Raw genomic sequence first — 19,849 nt, 5'->3', positions numbered from 1 at the left:
TTGCATGTTTGTAGTGTTAAAAACTAGTAAAAAAACACCATGCCCTGAAGATTCAGCCCCAGTGAGTCAGGATTGTGTGCGGTCTTGTTTAGAATATTTCGGCATTGTTGAAGGACATTACCTCTATTCTTGGTTTCTTTGCTTCAGCTAATATTTCATCTGTAGCCCTCTTCACTAGTAAAGCAAGGCAAAAAAAATTACTTGTTTTTGTTACTTTTAGATTTCAAGTTGTAAAACCCTCTACTTTCCAGACAGAATTTACACATACCCTGTGAAGACCTTTGAAGGCCGATTTCCAGTGGAGCACTTCTGTCTATACTGGCAGATGTTGCTGCAGAGAAAGAAAAGAAAAAATAGCAAAAAGACATGACACAGCTTGCCACCATAGCGGGAGTGCTGCAGGCTGTCCTCCCAATACAATGCACACGCTCAGGAATACACCCGGGGCAGCACAACCATGCAACCCATCCAGAGGATGAACTGTGCGCGGTGTGTGCGGCTACTGGTTCCACTAGCTAAGACCTCTGCCCTTCTGCACAGAAACATTGTATGAAGAACGTCGCAGGCGTATGCCTGTTATTGACCACAGACCATCCTCCCAACGGGCCCCTCAGTACAGAGACATCCAACGAGGTGGCCAACAGGAGAGCAGGGGCAGGTCAGACCGCCTGACTGCAATATCAGGGGACTGGTACGGAGTCACTTACTGTCCATCTACATTACTATGTAGCAGAGCTAAAGAGTGGGTCTAAAGCACAGGCATATCACAGCTTTGATATGCCCGGTCACAATTTCATGGCGGTCCGTTATGGATGATTAATAAGTTTTTGCTCCCTTGGCCACTGTTCCCTGATGATTGTATGAACTATGAAACACGTCAGGAGGTCCAGGAACAGATAAGGTCAGTGTTGCCATTAAGGGGTACTGTGAGACTGAAAAACTGCCCCCCCCACCTGTTTTTGGACAACACTGTCTTTGATATTTATAATTCATAACCATTGGCATTTATTGATTGTAGCCATTGGTGCCTTTTGTGGGTTTTTTTCTCATTGTGGAACTTATGGCGAGGTCACTGATATTGTTTAGCATGTGCCTCTCCATATTCTACTGTCCTATATATTGGCTGCTATGCAACTAATTATACATGTTGTGTGTGTTTTAATTTTTTAGTGATATTAAAAGTTATATGTTAATGGTTTTGTTATCACACAATTGCATATACGACTTGCTCTGCTTTTCTTGCTGATTATCTGGTGAGCATTACACACACTATTTCCTTAGTTACATTTTAGGTGGAATGGCAGGTTTCCTTACAGCTGGCCTGGACACGGGGAATTGGGCTGAGGAGGCTAGGGAATTATTTCAGAAAAAAAGTTCACACAACCCAAGTATACCCAAACATATAGTGCAGCATGTAAAGAACTGACGAAGGTCTACAAACACCAAATTACTTCTTGGAGGGAGGTGCAGAGCCTCGACAACTATATAAAATCCGATATTGTTCCACGTCATCTTAGGATTTCATTGTCCCTGGGATTAAGATATAGGAGCTCTACTCTCTTAGAAAAGTGGGAAAGGGAAGAAACTAAGACTGGCAATCTATGAAATTGCACCTGGAAGAGGAGAAGCAGACGCTTTCAGCCCGGTCAGTGAAATTAAAACAGCAAATTGATATCACAAAGATTTTCTAGCAAACCGGACTTTAGTTCCAAGGAAACATCTTAAGGCTCTGTGCCCACGTTGCATAATTAGGTGCATTAACGCTGCGTATTGCACTGCAGCGTAACTGCATGCGTCCTGCGTCCCCAGCACAATCTATGAAGATTGTGCATAATCCATGTGCACGTTGCGTTTTAGAACACAGCGATTTGCATGCTGCCAAATTGCTGCGTTCTAAAAAACAACATGTCACTTATTCCGTGCGCTTTGGATGCAGCCCCCGCTCTGTCTATGGTGGGGGCTGCATCCAGAGCACATGAAATTGGCTTTTTCACTGCATTCATTACGCAGTGTTTCTGCAGCGATTTGACGCGCACATGTACTGTCAAATCGCTTCAGAAATTTCTGCAGGGACACAACGCAACGTGCGCACATAGCCTTACAGTCATGATTGGCATGAGTAGCACAGCGGACTTCAGCCTTGATTCATTACTTGCATTTTTTTTAACTTCTATTTCTTGTCCCGAGTTACTCGCTGATATTTATTGCGCCATATTCATCAAATTGGTGCATGTGGTACAAGAATGTAATGCAAAGTGTAAAAAAAAATTAAAAAAAAACAAATAAGTTGCCTTCCAGTCTAGCCAATTTTGCAATTTGAGCAAAAAAAAAAAAAAAGTCACATCTTTAGAAAAATGTTCCAAAAGAGGCACAGTTTGGAAAACATGAGCAAGTCTACACAATGGGGGCGACTGCAGTGGAATTGTGCCAAATTTGCCACACTTGTTAATTAAAGGGGTTATCCGGCTTATTTTGACTTTTTTTTTTTTATTATTTCCCTATTGGGCTACATTGGGGCATGTAAGTAGATAGTGACCACTTACCTGCCCTGCTGTCAGCCCCTCTGCCCCAGCTCAGAGTGGTCATGTGACCACCTACTGCCGCGATTTTGCTGCTTCCGGTCATTTTAGGTCAACATGGGCAGGACCATGTTGACATGCAAATCCGTGAACAGCATGTTGCCGCCCTGCTGGACCGGAACAGTGCGTGAGTCCCCGCCCCCCCTCTCTGCACCCTCCCACACATTCCCCCGCACCCCGTACTCTCCCCGCAACCTTCCCCGGCACTGCTGTGGGGCCCGTGAGCTGAGGAAAGGGGCCTGCCTGCGGCTGCCCGCGATGTCACCGCCAGCACCGGGACCCTGCTCAGGATCGCACATTCAAATGTATCAACAGCATCTGTGATGCCGATACATTTGAAAGCACTGATGAGAGGGAGCGCTGCTTCTCACCACTGTCCCGCTGTCTGTGTCTGACAGTGCAGGACAATGGTGACATCACTACTGTGCTGATATGTCCAGACCAGACAGCGGACGAACATGCAGGAGCGGCGGGGACCGAGAAGGGGTAAGTATGTATTCCCTACATGTGTTCCCTATGGGTGTGTGTGTGGGGGGGGGGGGGGGGTGGGGGGAGGATGTGTGCGTGCAGTGCAGGGCCCGATGTGTGCGTGCAGTGCAGGGCCCGATGTGTGCGTGCAGTGCAGGGCCCGATGTGTGCGTGCAGTGCAGGGCCCGATGTGTGCGTGCAGTGCAGGGCCCGATGTGTGCGTGCAGTGCAGGGCCCGATGTGTGCGGGCAGTGCAGGGCCCGATGTGGGGCTGTTATTTCCAATGCTGTAGTGATAACAGCTCAGGTGCTGGACACTGGGGTGGGGCTGGACACTGAGGCCGGGCAGTGCCAGCTTTGACACGGAGGTTTAGCACAGGAAGTTATCATGTTTGCTGGATCTGAATGTAAACAAAGAGCTGCAGAGAATAAAGTCATAATTCAAGAGGAACAAAAAAGAGAATTTTGTTACTTACCGTAAATTCTTTTTCTTATAGTTCCGTCATGGGAGACCCAGACCATGGGTGTATAGCTTCTGCCTCCGGAGGACACACAAAGTACTACACTCAAAACGTGTAGCTCCTCCCTCCTAGCATATACACCCCCTGCTAGCCAGTCCTAGCCAGTTTAGTGCAAAAGCTGAAGGAGGACATCCACCCACAAGTAGAGACAGAGTAAAACCCGGAACAACCGGAACCTCTGTCTACAACAACAACAGCCGGTGAAGACACACGGAACAAGAAACCTGCCAACAGGCAACAGGGAGGGTGCTGGGTCTCCCATGACGGAACTATAAGAAAAAGAATTTACGGTAAGTAACAAAATTCTCTTTTTCTTTATTGTTCCTATGGGAGACCCAGACCATGGGACGTTCTAAAGCAGTCCATGGGTGGGAATAAACAGACAAACTGAGAAGCAGGCGAAACCTAACTTCACAAATGGGCGACAGACGCCTGAAAGATGCGTCTGCCCAAGCCCGCGTCTGCCAAAGCATGAGCATGCCTTGGGTAGTGCTTCGAAAAAGTATGCAGACTAATCCGAGTGGCAGTCTGACAGACCTGCTGAGCCGTATCCTGGTGCCTTTTGGGCTTTCAGGCACCGACAGCTCTGATCAAGTGTGCCCTGATCCCCGGCGGGGAAGGCACTTGAGTACACTTGTAGGCATCGGAAATGGCCGACCTAAGCCAACGAACCAGGGTCGGCTTAGATGCCGAGAGACCGCTACGCTGACTAGTGGTCAGCACCAGAGAGAGGTGCACCGCCTAATAACGGCGGTGCGAGACACATAGATCCGGAGCGCCCGCACCAGATCCAGGATATGCAACGCTTTTTTAAAGCGATGAACAGGAGCCGGACAAAAGGAAGGCAGGAAAAATGCCCCGGTTAAGGTGGAAGCAGCAACCACCTTAGGGAGAAAGTCCGGAGTTGGACGGAGACCACCTTGTCTTGATAAAAAAAAAAAAAAAAAAAAGGGGGTGACTCCGAAGAGAGTGCAGCCAAAACTCTCTGGCGGGAAATTATGGCCACTAGAAAGACTACTTTCTGTGAAAGATGAAACAAAGAAACCTCCCTAAGAGGCTCAAAGGAGGGTTTCCGGAAACCGTGAGAACCGGATTAAGGTCCCAGGGCTCCATAGGCCGCCGGTAAGGCGGAATGATGTGAGATGCGCCCTTGAAGGAGCGCACCGGAGCCAGCCAGACGATACGCCGCTGGCACACACTGACAGAGCCGAGACCTGTCCCTTAATGAGGGATAGTCCTAGCTGTAGACCGGACTGTGGAAGGGACAGGAGGGTCGGCAAGGCCAAAAGGCCAAAGGACACTTTGGAGCTCGAGTCATAGTGGAGATGACTTCAGGAGGGATACCAGAAGTCGTCAAGATCCAGGACTCAAGAGCCACGCCGTCAATCTGAGAGTCCAGAATTCTGGCGGAAAAAACGGACCTTTTGAGAGAAGGTCTGGACGGTCCGGAAGATGCCATGGCAACACTACGGACAGATGGAGCAGGTCAGGGTACCAAGCTTGCCTGGGTCAGTCTGGAGTATGAGAATGACCCGACGGCCCTCTTTACTGATCTTGCGCAGGACTCTGGACAAGAGCTAGAGGGTGAAACACGTAAGAGAGACGAAGCTGGGACCAAACATGAACCAGTGCGTCTGCCGCAAAACCTGAGGATCGTGGACCACGGTTGGACAGCTGAAATAGTCTGCCTCGCAGTTTTCACGTCTAGGATGTGGGCTGCGGATACGGTGGACTAGGAGTCCCTCGTCCACTGAAGAATGCGTTGAGCCGCCAACATTGCCAGGCGGCTGAGTGTCCCGCCCTGGAAGTTGATGTAGGTAAACGCTGTCACGTTGTCCGACTGGACTCGAATGTGCCTAGCCGCCAACAGATGGTGAAAGGCTTAGAGAGCTAGAAATACAGCTCTGATTTCCAGCACATTGATCCAGAGGGCTGATTCGGACAGAGTCCAAGCGCCCTGCGCTCCACGGTGGAGATATACTGCTCCCAAGGCGGATAGACTAGCATCCTGGTGAGGATCACCCGGGACGGGGCCAGGAAGGAGCGTCCCTGAGACAGAGTGGCCGAAGCCACCACTGAAACGAGCCCCTGGTCTGTGGCGAAGCCACCACCCCGTGGAAGGAGGAAGTTCGCTTGTACAGCGGAAAATATCCAGCCTCAGAGGACGCAGGAGAAACTGGGCAAGGGAATCGCTTCCATTGACGCCACCATCTGACCAGCACCTGTATTCGGTGCCTGATAGAACGACGTCGACCGCCAGCGGAGGGACTACTGTTTGACTAAGGGCAGCTTCACAAGTGCCGACAGAGTCTCGAATTGCGTCCCTGGGAACGGGAACTTCTGGTTCGAAGTCAGAGTGGACTTGCACAGAATGACAAGCCACCCGAACTGGTTAGAGTGGCGAGAGTGAGCGAAGCACTCTGCTAAGAGTCTGCACTGGATGAAGCCCCGACAAGAAGACCGTCCAGGGCAAAAGATCACTGCCAATCCCTAGAGGTGCAGGACCCTAATCACAGCTGCCCCAACCTTGAGAATACTCGAGGGGCCGTGGCTAACACCAAGGGAAGAGCCACGAATTGGACCACTCCGATTGCAAAACGTAGCCAACGCTGGTGTGAAACTGCGATTGGCACCTGCAGATAGGCATCTCTGATGCCGATGGATGCTAGGGAATCTCCTTGGGTTATTGATTGATCCGGTGAAAAACACACGGAACAAGACCGAGACTCCATGTGAAAACGCCACACCTGAACATGCTTGAAAAGCTTAAGATCCAGGTCGGAAGGCACCGCCCTCTTCGGGGACTAGGAATAGATTTAAGCAGAAATCTCAGAACCGTTCCCATTGGCCTGCAAGAATGCCACGGCCTGTGAGAAGACGGCGGCCTTGGAGCCGGGGGGAGTTGACAGAAAAAATCTGTTTGGCGGGTGGATAGAATTCTATCCTGTAGCCATGGGAGATATAATCCCGCACCCACTGAACGGAGACGTGTTAAAACCATACGTCGCCAAGTGGGAGAGCCTGCCACCGACCAAGGACGTTGTTGGCGTGGCTAGATAGCTCGGAGGAAGCTGACTCAGTGGCAGCATCTCCTGCGGTTTTCTGAAGACGCAGCTTCGAGCGCCATTTGGGTTTATGAACCTTGGCCGAGCTAGTGGACGAGGCCGAGGGCTTAGAGAACGATCAGATGGAGGAACGAAACAAACGAAACCTCAACTGATTCCTGCCCTGGACAGGTTCCCTGGTTTAGGTTTGTGGCATGGAAGAACTCTTCCCACCAAGAGCTTCCTTAATTTCATCCAGTTGGTTCCGAAGAGACTGGTCCCAACAAAAGGGAGCCCAGCAAGGAACTTCTATAGAAGCATCTGCCTTCCATTTCCGAAGCCACAGGAGCCTGCGGATAGCGAGGAAAGTAGCCGAGGCCACCGCAGTGCGGTGTCCAGCATGGCAGACATGGCATAGGATGAAAAGACTGAAGTCTGGAAGTTCAGGCAACCATTTCGGGCATAGAGTCCCTGTGAGGGAATGCATCTCCTCTAGAGAAGCAGAGAAGGCTACAAAAAAACCCGCACTGCTGTAAAGCTGAGGAGAACGAAGCTCCTGCCGCCCCCATACAGATTTGGCCAGAAGGACAACCTGGCGGACCGCAAAACCCTTAAGTGAGGAGCCATCAGCCACTGACATAACGGTCCGGGCTGAGCCACCTGTGGTGAATGAGCCCACTCCTTGACCACCACTGGTGGAAAGGGAAAAACAGTCCTCAGAACCACGCTTCATGGGAAGCGACTGTCAGAGCGGACCCTGGGCTTGGTCACAGTGGCCTGAAAACTGGAGTGGTTAAGGAACACACTTTGTGTTCTCCTAGGCAAGGTAACTCCGGCGGATTGAGGTCCAGTAAAAAATTAATGTACCGTGGGATCCTTATAGAGGTGCCGTCAGCCACTGATACAACTATCCGGGCTGAAAGTCTAGACACCGGAGGGACCACCCTTGGCGAATGAGCTCACTCCTTGACCACCTCTGATGGGAGGGGGAAACAGTCATCAGAACCCCGCTTTGGGGTCTGACAGGACAGGCTGTGGGCTTGGACACAGTGGGCTGAAAACTGGAGTGGTTAAGGAACACACTCCTTGTCCTGTTTAAGGTATACTGATGCCTTTCTGCCAGCGGGGAATACTCCCCTGATACAGGCGGATGGAGGTCCAGTACAAGTATAATGGACGCAATCCAATCATTAGCATCTGCGTCACCTACGGACAGATCAATGGTACATAAAGTAGCGTCCGAGCCCCTGGTAGAGACATCCTCCTCGTCCAGTGAGTCAGCTCGTAATCAGAGCTGCGGGACGGGGAGGACAGGGGACCCTGCGTCTCCATGTCAGGAGGACGGGGTCTGAGACCAGAAGGAGAGTCCTCTGTGAGCTTTGCTGAGCGAGCTGTAGCAGAAAACGCCCTGAGAAGGGGGCTGCATGCTCAGCAGATTCCGGGACAGCCGACCCCTGGAAAGAGCGGATTCTAGCCAAACCAGGGGTCAGCCACCGAAGCCGGAGCAGCTGGAGGGACCACTGATGAGCCTCCAGGCTGAGGGGCCACTGTGTTTATGAGCTCGGTACAGCCGTACGAGACTACATGCAGTGCATAATAAAAACAGCCTTGCAGCCTTGCTCTGATGTGAGACATGCTGCAGAGGTGGGGGCTCTGTCCTAGAATGGCCCCCAGCATATATAAACAGATAAAATAAGCAGCTGCACAAACCGGAGGTTGTGGCTGCCAGATCATTTAAACAGACATTTCTGTGCCCTCCAGTCCCTCAGCCCAGGCCCCCACTTGTCACAATGTGGAATCTCTGTGCCTATGCAGGCACAGAGAACGCTGAGAAAATGGCGACCGGAGCGAGGAGAGGGGGCGGGGCCTACTCTGAGAGCGGCAAATGAGGTAGCCAGGGGAGGGAATCCTTCCTCAGTGAGGAGTGTCCCTTCCCTGTGCTGCACAGCCGCTGGGCGGAGCCACACTGTCCCTCTGCATGACTGACATGCAGAGGCAGTGGAAACCGAAACTATGCCTCAGGCGAAGCCGGGGCCTAGATTTAAACATGCGGCCGGCGTGCAGGCACCATCGGCGCGGTTCTCCAGTGAAAACTGGAGAACCGGCCGGAAATGTTAACACAAACATAAAACACACTCTCCCCAATAAATAAAGTATAAAGGACCCCTGGAAAGACCACTTTCTGTGGTAATAACGTCTCATATACTTAGCTTGTGAGACGCAGGTTGCCAGGTCCCTGGGGGGTGATCGCTCCGTCCAGCAGGATCCTGAAAAAGGGCTGCGGATGGAGACCGGTCTCCTGCAAAGCAGTGAGAACCGTGTTGGCTCCCACTTCAAGCCAGAGCCCCAGGGGATGGTGAAGGAGCGCGGCATGAGAAGGCTCCAGCCTTGGAAAATCAACCTTAACAGCACCGCCGACACAGTGGGGTGAGAAGGGACATGCCGGGAGTCCAGCTGGACCCGCTTTTCTTCCAAATCTTTGATCCAAAAGGAAAAATCAAAAATCAGAGAATGCATGTGTGTGTGACCTCCTGAAACACAAAGCATTGAACTGGCTAGGACTGGCTAGCAGGGGGTGTATATGCTAGGAGGGAGGAGCTACACGTTTTGAGTGTAGTACTTTGTGTGTCCTCCGGAGGCAGAAGCTATACACCCCATGGTCTGGGTCTCCCATAGGAAGGATAAAGAAAGTTAGAAAACAAAAAATAACAATGTAGCACAGATTAGCTTAACAAAAATTTTTGAGCTTATGTTGGACAACTCCATTAAGTAATGAAACACTACCTACAAAATAGGAAAAAAAAAACCAGGTAAACACATAAAATAAATGCAAATAGAATAAACTAAGTGGAAGCAAAAAACAAAGAAAGGCACAAAACTAGACAAAAATGGCATAAAGGCAATGATTTATTGGGGCCTTCCTGGCTTCAGTCAGTAATATACGCCAAGCTCATGATCCACCATCGCCTATCCATAGCAGATAGTCATTTATTGAAAAACATTCAAGATATGCTCAAGATGGTAAAATATACACCTCAAAATGTCAGTGCATGGCATACACACTGTTTACTGACTGTTTACTGACATTTACTCGTATACACTGGTACACATGCTTAGAATCTCACATAGTAACAGGGAAAGACAATGTGTCTCCAGCGCAGCCAGTGTCCGATCTCTGGCTATAAATGATCTTCAGCTGTGCTGTGTGTGTGGTGCAAGGTGAATAACACAGTATGGACACTCACAAGGACACACAATGTCACACCATAACATTCACACTCACTGACTGACCTGGGCACACATTGGAGGATGGGCTTCTCTTTCATTGTCTCTACCACCTGTGTACAACTAAACCTTTAGGGCAGATTCATTAAGACTGGCCAGTATTAAAGGGGCGCTGTCAGCACAGAATGACTGTGGAAACCAAGCGCTCGGTGCATCATGGCGCGGCCAAACATATAAGTGCACCTTCCCACCTGCTTTCCCTCTTTAATTGAAAGCTCTGTCTTTTAGAGCCAGAGAAGGGTGGCGATAGATGGGAAGCAAACATTTGGGGGGCACCACTCCTGGCTGTGAGCTGACGCTCGGCTGTCATGTAAGCAAACCACCCGGTGGCAAATCACATCTGCACGCGCTGTTGCCAAGACATACAGGTCCATCCAATGTCAGGAAGTCCCCGCCAAATAGGACGTACTGGTATTTCCAAGGTCATGAAGAGGTTAAATTACATTATGTTGCAAAAAAATGGCATAAAAATGTGTGCGTATAAAAGCTAAAAAGCACTTACATGTTTCTCCATTTAAGTAAGCAAGAAGGTCTTTTCTGTCAGGTCTTCTGACAACAGGAATGTTTTCTGTCTGCGGAAAAAGTGCAAAACAATATATAATAAGAAGCTGAAAAGTAACCTCTGCCATTAACGGGCAGTATATGGCCAAAAGCAAGAATGGAGGAAACAAAGGCGGAAAAAATAAAAACAGGTTCATGTTAGGAATTTTGCCAGACAGGAATTGGTAATTCTTGCTAATAAAAGGTATTTAGAAGTGTAATCATACATATATTGTATTTATTATATACATTTCATTTTCAGTGCACTGCTGCTCCATTAGCAGGACACATTTTGTGTCAGGTCTCTGTTGCTTCCGAGAGACAAAAGAAGGGAATTTTGTTTACTTACCGTAAATTCCTTTTCTTCTAGCTCCAATTGGGAGACCCAGACAATTGGGTGTATAGCTATTGCCTCTGGAGGCCACACAAAGTATTACACTTAAAAGTGTAAGGCCCCTCCCCTTCTGGCTATACACCCCCAGTGGGATCACTGGCTCACCAGTTTTAGTGCCAAAGCAAGAAGGAGGAAAGCCAATAACTGGTTTAAAGACCAATTCAATCCGAGGAAACATCGGAGAACTGAACCATACCACATGAACAACATGTGTACCCGAAAAAACAGAAAAACCCCGAGAAAACAGGGCGGGTGCTGGGTCTCCCAATTGGAGCTAGAAGAAAAGGAATTTACGGTAAGTAAACAAAATTCCCTTCTTCTTTGTCGCTCCATTGGGAGACCCAGACAATTGGGATGTCCAAAAGCAATCCCTGGGTGGGTAAAAGAATACCTCATGATAGGGCCGTCAAACGGCCCTCTCCTACAGGTGGCCAACCGCCGCCTGAATGACTTATCTACCTAGGCTGGCGTCTGCCGAAGCGTAGGTATGCATCTGATAATGCTTGGTAAAAGTAAGTAGACTCGACCAGGTGGGTGCCTGACACACCTGCTGAGCCGCAGCCTGGTGCCGTAATGCCCAGGATGCACCCACGGCTCTGGTAGAATGGGCCTTCGGCCTTGAGAGAACCAGAAGCCCAGTAGAACTGTAGGTTTCAAGAATTGGTTCCTCGATCCCCCGAGCAAGGGTGGATCTGGAAGCTTGCGACTGTTTACGCCGACCAGCGACAAGGACAAAGAGTGCATCCGGGTGGCGCAGGAGCGCCATGCGGGAAGTAGAACCTGAGTGCTCTCACCAGAACCAACAGATGCAAATCTTTCTGAAATTGATGGACTGGACGAGGACACAAAGAAGGTGAGGTGATATCCTGATTGATATGAAAATGGGATACCACCTTAGGGAGAAATTCCGGAACCGGACGCAGAACTACCCTGTCCTGGTGAAGGACCAGGAAGAGAGTTTGTATAAGAGCGTTGCTAGCTCGGAAACTCTCCTAAGAGACGAGAACGTTAGTAGAAGGCCACTTCCCGTGAAAAACGGGAAGGGAGACATCCTTCAAAGGCTCGAAAGGCGGCATCTGGAGAGCAATTAGAACCTTGTTCAGATCTCAGGGCTCAAACAGCCGCTTGTACGGAGTGCTGAGAAGACAAACTCCCCGTAGGAACGTGCGTACCTGAGGAAGTCGTCGTTTCTGAAAAAAATACAGATAGCGCTGAGACTTGTCCCTAAAGGGAACTGAGCGACAACCCATTTTCCTACCTAGATTGCAGGAAGGAAGGAAACATAGACGATGCAACCGGCCAGGGAGAAACACCCTGCGCCGAGCACCGAGATAAGAACATCTTCCACGTCCTGTGGTCAATCTTGGCGGACGTTGGTATGCTAGCCTGTCTCATGGTGGCAACCACGTCCAGAGGTAATCCTAACGACACTAGGTTCCAGGACTCAATGCCACACCATCCGGTTGAGAGCCGTAGAATCCAAATGGAAGAATGGCCCTTGAGACAGCCAGTCTGATTGGTCTGGTAGTGCCCCCGGTTAGCCTACCGTGAGGCACCACAGAACCGAGTACCACAACATCCTCGGCCAATTTGTAGCGACGAGGATGGCGCGGCCGCAGTCGGTCTTGATCTAGCGCAGTACTCTGGGCAACCATGCCAGAGATGGCACCTAAGGGAGCTGGAACTGCGACCAATGCTGAACTAAGGCGTTTGCCGCCAGAGCTCGATGATTGTGAAACCGTGCCACGAAGCTGGCACATTGTTGTTGTGCCGTGACGCCATTAGATCGACGTCCGGCCTCTGTCAGCGGCGCCAGATCTCCTGAAACCCGTCCGGGTGAGGAGACCATACTCTTTCGGCCACACCTCAGCGACTTGGAAAGTCAGCTTCCTAGTTTCCACACTTGGGATGTGAATTGTGGATATGGTGGATGCCGTGTCATCCACCCACATCAAACCTGCCGGACTTCCTGGAAGGCTTGCCGGTTGCGCGTTCTTCCTTGGTGGTTGATGTATGCCACCGCTGTGGAGCTGTCCGACTGAAGTCGGATATGCTTGCTTTCCAATTGCTGTTGGAAGGTTTGTAGGGCAAGATACACTGCTCTGTGTCAAGAACATTGATCTGAAGAGTGGACTCTTGCTGAGTCCACGTACCCTGAGCGCTGTAGTGGAGAAAAACTGCTCCCCACCCTGATAGACTCGCGTCTGTCGTAACTATCGCCCAGGACGGGGATAGAAAGGACCTTCTTTTTGACCAAGAGGTGAGAAGAAGCCACCACCGTAGAGATTCCTTGGCCGCCTGAGAAAGAACGACGACTCTGTTGAGGGACGTCGACTCCTTGACCCATTGGCGGAGAATGTCCCATTGTAGTGGACGCAGTAAAACTGCGCGAAAGGAACTGCCTCCATTGCTACCATCTTACGTAGGAAGTGCATGAGGCGTCTCAATGTGTGCGACTGGTTCTTAAAGAAGAGCTTGCAGCCCGTAGGAATGCTGTTTGTCTAGCGGCAGCTTCACTATCGCTGAGAGAGTAAGAAACTCTATGCCTAGATATGTTATCGATAGGGTCGGGGTCGGATCTGACTTTAAAAAGTTGATGATCCACCCAAAACTCTAGAGAGTCTCCAGCGCAACGTTCGGGCAGAGTTGGCATGTTTCCTAAGAGAGTGCCTTGACAAGTAGATCGTCTAAATACGGGACCACAGAGTGACCCTGAGAGTGCAGGACTGTGACTACTGCTGCCCTGACCTTGGCGAAGACCAGTTGGACTGTCGCTAGCCGGAAGGTAGAGCTACGAACAGAAGGTGTTCGTTTCCTATAACGAAGCGTAGAAACGCTAGTGCTCTGGATCAATCGGCACGTGTGGATAAGCATCCTTGATGCCTAACGATGCTAGGAAATATCCTTGGGACCTTGAGGCGATGACATGGCGGAGGGATTCCATCCGGAACCGCCTGGTGTCCACGAGCTTGCTGAGCATTTTTAGATCCAGAACGGGACGGAACGGCCCGTTGTTATAGGTACCGCAAAGAATTTGGGGTAAACCGTGACCTTGTTCCTGAAGAGGAACGGGGGACATCACTCTTTCTGCCTATAGAGTGCACCCTGTTTGCAGAAGAGCAGCGGCCCGGCCGGGAGGTGTCATCTGTCTGTCAGCAGCATCTTTGATTTTGCAGTTCCATCTCCCACTGCAACTATGGATCTAGCTACAAGCCTAGAGATTGGAGGATGCCGCTCGGGACATTGGGTCCAGTCCTTGACCAAGTCAGGGGACAGGGATAACATGTATCCTAAGCCGTTTGGGGAAGCGCATATCTGGATAAGCGTGGTGTTCCTGGACTGCCTCTCTGAAGGCAGAGTGGTCCAGAAAAATACATGAAGCTGACTCCTCCACTGGAGGAGCTGTGAGAAATAACCCACATTCTATAGATGGACGCTATAAGATTATTTACTATGGCGTCACAATCAGGTGTATCCAGATTGAGAGCGGTCTCAGGATCAGAATCCTGAGCCGCTACTTCCGCCTCATTACACAGCGAGCCCTTCTGTTAGGACCCTGAGAAACCGAGGCCGCTGATAGCGAGCCCACTTAGGCTGTCTGGGACTGACGTCCTTGCAGAGCCGTGACTCTGGGATGCCTGTTAGTTATTCACACTGAGGGGGGCCATGGATCAGTGATTCAACAGTGCCCATATTGTGAGAGACATGTCCGGACTGCTAGGCTTCTAGTATCATAGCCATAGTCTCAGAAAAACTGTCAGTAAATACTGCAGACACCGTCCTCATCCCCTGGCCATTAGTGCATATAATGGGAGTCTATGTGACCTGCCGGCCGTATAGCCGTACATGCTGTACCAGCTGTATAGAAAAACATGTGGTTCTGCACTTTTGTTTTACACAGAGAATATGCTGATAACTCCTCCGCCTAATCCAGGAGGGTATATACAACGTGCGACCAAACAGTGCAATGTATATAGTACAAGCATATCTATAAGTGCACTTCTGCACTAGTGGGGTTAGCAGCACAGGTGCTGCTTAACGCCTGTTACAGCGATTGTGTGACTATCAGAATGCCAGGGTCTTCCACACTTGTCTCTGTATCGTACAGAAACTGCACTAATGGCTGCCAGCGTCCTTGTAGAGAAGGAAGCCGTGGGCGTGCCTGAGAAAGTGCGGGAATCCGGATTCACAGTGCACACAGTGAGAGGGGTGGAGTATGCAAAACATACTCCAGCTCTCAGCGCTGCTCTATGCAGCGTCACGCCCCTACCCTGACTGTCAGGGCTGTGGGCGGTAACGAAGGGAGACTAGGCCCAGAAGCCGGGGACTCGAGTTAACAGCGCGGCCGCCGTAAAAGCGCGGGCCGCGCTGAAGTCCCCGGCGCACCACAAGTGGCAGCCGCGCCGCCGTTCCAGCGGCCGGCGCGACCGATTCATAAAAGTGGCCAGCGTCCCGCCCCTCTCCTGACTGGCAGGTCTGGGGGCGGGAACGAACGGAAGCAGGCCGCAAAAGCCGGGGACTCTAGTTATCAGCGCGGCCGCCGTAAAAGCGCGGGCCGCGCTGAAGTCCCCGGCGCACCACAAGTGCCAGCCGCGCCGCTGCCAGCGGCCGGCGCGACCGATTACTGGAAGCGGCCAGCGTCCCGCCCCTCTCCTGACTGGCAGGTCTGGGGGCGGGAACGAACGGAAACAGGCCGCAAAAGCCGGGGACTCTAGTTATCAGCGCGGCCGCCGTAAAAGCGCAGGCCGCGCTGAAGTCCCCGGCGCACTACAAGTGCCAGCCGCGCCGCAGTCCCAGCGGCCGGCGCGACCAGTTCCCATAAATGAGCCTGCTTCAGCGAGGCTGAATGAGGCCATGGCACAGGCGCCGCAGCGCTGATGTCCCCTGGCGCACTACAACACCCAGCATGCTGCGGTGTGAGCGCCAAATGCACGGGGACACAGAGTACCTTGAGGAAGCAGGGCCATGTCCCTGATGTACTCCGCTCCATCCAGCATCTTCTCCAGGGGCTGTAGATGGAGCACGGTCTCAGTGCCTGGAGACCGGTAAATCCCACTTCACCCAGAGCCCTGTAAAAAGGGATGGGGAAGGAATCAGCATGTGGGCTCCTGCCGCCGTACCCGCAATGGGTACCTCAACCTTACAAACACCTCCGACACAGTGGGGTGAGAAGGGAGCATGCTGGGGACACTATATGTGTCCTCTTTTCTTCCATCCGACATAGTCAGCAGCTGCTGCTGACTAAAAAGTGGAGCTATGCGTGGATGTGTTGCCTCCTTCGCACAAAGCACAAAACTGGTGAGCCAGTGATCCCACTGGGGGTGTATAGCCAGAAGGGGAGGGGCCTTACACTTTTAAGTGTAATACTTTGTGTGGCCTCCAGAGGCAATAGCTATACACCCAATTGTCTGGGTCTCCCAATGGAGCGACAAAGAAAAGAGAATTTTGTTTACTTACCGTAAATTCTTTTTCTTATAGTTCCGTATTGGGAGACCCAGACACTGGGTGTATAGCTTCTGCCTCCGGAGGACACACAAAGTACTACACTAAAAAGTGTAGCTCCTCCCTCTGAGCATATACACCCCCTGGATAACCAAATATAGCCAGTTTAGTGCAAAAGCTGAATGAGAATAGCCACCCACAAGTAGAGATAGAGCAAAAACCGGAACAACTGGAGCCTCTGTCTACAACAACAGCCGGTGATAACACGCGGAACAAGAAACTGCCAACAGGCAACAGGGAGGGTGCTGGGTCTCCCAATACGGAACTATAAGAAAAAGAATTTACGGTAAGTAAACAAAGAAGGGAATTTTGTTTACTTACCGTAAATTCCTTTTCTTCTAGCTCCAATTGGGAGACCCAGACAATTGGGTGTATAGGCTATGCCTCCGGAGGCCGCACAAAGTATTACACTTAAAAGTGTTAAGCCCCTCCCCTTCTGCCTATACACCCCCCGTGCTCCCACGGGCTCCTCAGTTTTGGTGCAAAAGCAAGAAGGAGGAAAAGAATTAAAAACTGGTTTAAAGTAACTTCAATCCGAAGGAATATCGGAGAACTGAAACCATTCAACATGAACAACATGTGTACACAAAAAAACAGGGGCGGGTGCTGGGTCTCCCAATTGGAGCTAGAAGAAAAGGAATTTACGGTAAGTAAACAAAATTCCCTTCTTCTTTGTCGCTCCATTGGGAGACCCAGACAATTGGGACGTCCAAAAGCAGTCCCTGGGTGGGTAAAATAATACCTCGTAAGAGAGCCGTAAAACGGCCTCTTCCTACAGGTGGGCAACCGCCGCCTGAAGGACTCGTCTACCTAGGCTGGCATCCGCCGAAGCATAGTTATGCACCTGATAGTGTTTCGTGAAAGTGTGCAGGCTCGACCAGGTAGCCGCCTGACACACCTGCTGAGCCGTAGCCTGGTGCCTCAAAGCCCAGGACGCGCCCACGGCTCTGGTAGAATGGGCCTTCAGCCCTGAGGGAACCGGAAGCCCAGCCGAACGGTAGGCTTCGAGAATTGGCTCCTTGATCCACCGAGCCAAGGTTGATTTGGAAGCCTGTGACCCTTTACGCTGGCCAGCGACAAGGACAAAGAGTGCATCCGAGCGGCGCAGGGGCGCCGTACGAGAAATGTAGAGTCTGAGTGCTCTCACCAGATCTAACAAGTGCAAATCCTTTTCACATTGGTGAACTGGATGAGGACAAAAAGAAGGTAAGGAGATATCCTGATTGAGATGAAAGGGGGATACCACCTTAGGGAGAAATTCCGGAACCGGACACAGAACCACCTTGTCCTGGTGAAAAACCAGGAAAGGGGCTTTGCATGACAGCGCTGCTAGCTCAGACACTCTCCGAAGTGAAGTGACTGCTACTAGAAAAACCACTTTCTGCGAAAGGCGTGAGAGAGAAATATCTCTCATTGGCTCGAATGGTGGTTTCTGAAGAACCAGCAGCACCCTGTTCAGATCCCAGGGTTCTAACGGCCGCTTGTAAGGAGGAACGATGTGACAAACCCCCTGCAGGAACGTGCGTACCTGTGGAAGTCTGGCTAGGCGCTTCTGGAAAAAACACAGAGAGCGCTGAGACTTGTCCCTTAAGGGAGCCGAGCGACAAACCCTTTTCCAGTCCAGATTGAAGGAAGGACAGAAAAGTGGGCAAGGCAAAAGGCCAGGGAGAAAAACCCTGAGCAGAGCACCACGACCGCCTCGGCCAGTCTGGAGCGACGAGGATGACGCGGCGGCAGTCGGCCCTGATCTTGCGTAACACTCTGGGCAACAGTGCCAGCGGAGGAAACACATAAGGGAGCTGAAACTGCGACCAATCCTGAACTAAGGCGTCTGCCGCCAGAGCTCTGGGATCTTGAGACCGTGCCATGAACACCGGTACCTTGTTGTTGTGCCGTGACGCCATGAGGTCGACGTCCGGCACCCCCCAGCGGCAACAGATCTCCTGAAACACGTCCGGGTGAAGGGACCATTCCCCTGCGTCCATGCCCTGGCGACTGAGATAGTCTGCTTCCCAGTTTTCCACGCCTGGAATGTGAACTGCAGAGATGGTGGAGGCCGTGGCTTCCACCCACATCAAAATCCGCCGGACTTCCTGGAAGGCTTGCCGACTGCGTGTGCCGCCTCGGTGATTGATGTATGCCACCGCTGTGGAATTGTCCGACTGAATTCTGATCTGCTTGCCTTCCAGCCACTGCTGGAACGCCTTCAGGGCAAGATACACTGCCCGTATTTCCAGCACATTGATCTGAAGCGAGGACTCTTGCTGGGTCCACGTACCCTGAGCCCTGTGGTGGAGAAAAACCGCTCCCCACCCTGACAGACTCGCGTCCGTCGTGACCACCTCCCAGGATGGGGGTAGGAAGGATTTCCCCTTCGATAATGAAGTGGGAAGAAGCCACCACCGAAGGGAAGCTTTGGTCGCCTGAGAGAGGGAGACGTTCCTGTCGAGGGACGTCGGCTTCCTGTCCCATTTGCGTAGGATGTCCCATTGAAGTGGACGCAGGTGAAACTGCGCGAACGGAACTGCCTCCATTGCTGCCACCATCTTCCCCAGGAAGTGCATGAGGCGCCTCAAGGGGTGTGACTGGCCTTGAAGGAGAGATTGTACCCCTGTCTGTAGTGACCGCTGCTTGATCAGTGGAAGCTTCACTATCGCTGAGAGGGTATGAAACTCCATGCCAAGATATGTCAGCGATTGGGCCGGTGTCAGATTTGACTTTGGAAAATTGATGATCCACCCGAAACTCTGGAGAGTCTCCAGGGTAGCGTCGAGGCTGTGTTGGCATGCCTCTAGAGAGGGTGCCTTGATCAACAGATCGTCCAAGTACGGGATCACCGAGTGACCCTGAGAGTGGAGGACCGCTACTACAGTAGCCATAACCTTGGTGAAAACCCGTGGGGCTGTTGCCAGGCCGAACGGCAGTGGCACGAACTGCAGGTGTTCGTTTTCTATGGCGAAGCGCAAGAAGCGCTGGTGCTCTGGAGCAATCGGTACGTGGAGATATGCATCCTTGATATCGATCGATGCAAGGAAATCTCCTTGGGACATTGAGGCGATGACGGAGCGGAGGAATTCCATCCGGAACCGCCTGGTCTTTACGTGTTTGTTGAGAAGTTTCAGGTCCAGGACAGGACGGAAAGACCCGTCCTTCTTTGGGACCACAAACAAGTTGGAGTAAAAACCGTGACCCTGTTGCTGAATAGGAACAGGGACCACCACTCCTTCTGCCTTCAGAGTGCCCAGCGCCTGCAGAAGAGCCTCGGCTCGCTCGGGAGGCGGGGATGACCTGAAGAATCGAGTCGGGGGACGAGAGGTGAACTCTATCTTGTAACCGTGAGACAGAATGTCTCTCACCCAACGGTCTTTTACCCGTGGCAGCCAGGTGTCGCAAAAGCGGGAGAGCCTGCCACTGACCGAAGATGCGGAGTGGGGAGGCCGAAAGTCATGAGGAAGCCGCTTTGGTAGCGGCACCTCCGGTGGCCTTTTTAGGACGTGACTTAGACCGCCATGCATCA

General features: G+C 51.5%; 1 protein-coding gene across 1 annotated transcript in view; it reads right to left on the bottom strand.

The window, feature by feature from the left end:
* The window catches only part of CDC73 (cell division cycle 73), a 208,475-nt gene that overhangs the window by 180,886 nt on the left and 7,740 nt on the right, over positions 1-19,849 (bottom strand). The window contains exons 3-5 of the mRNA XM_075322108.1: positions 10,399-10,468; positions 269-331; positions 122-174 (exon numbers count right to left, since the gene is read on the bottom strand). Of these exons, the coding sequence (XP_075178223.1) occupies positions 122-174; positions 269-331; positions 10,399-10,468 (186 nt within the window). The remainder of the gene's footprint in view (positions 1-121; positions 175-268; positions 332-10,398; positions 10,469-19,849) is intronic.

This window comes from Anomaloglossus baeobatrachus, chromosome 8 (genome assembly GCF_048569485.1).
Source record: "Anomaloglossus baeobatrachus isolate aAnoBae1 chromosome 8, aAnoBae1.hap1, whole genome shotgun sequence".
In the NCBI taxonomy this organism is placed as follows: Eukaryota; Metazoa; Chordata; class Amphibia; order Anura; family Aromobatidae; genus Anomaloglossus; species Anomaloglossus baeobatrachus.
This window is presented reverse-complemented; position numbering and strand designations above follow the sequence as displayed.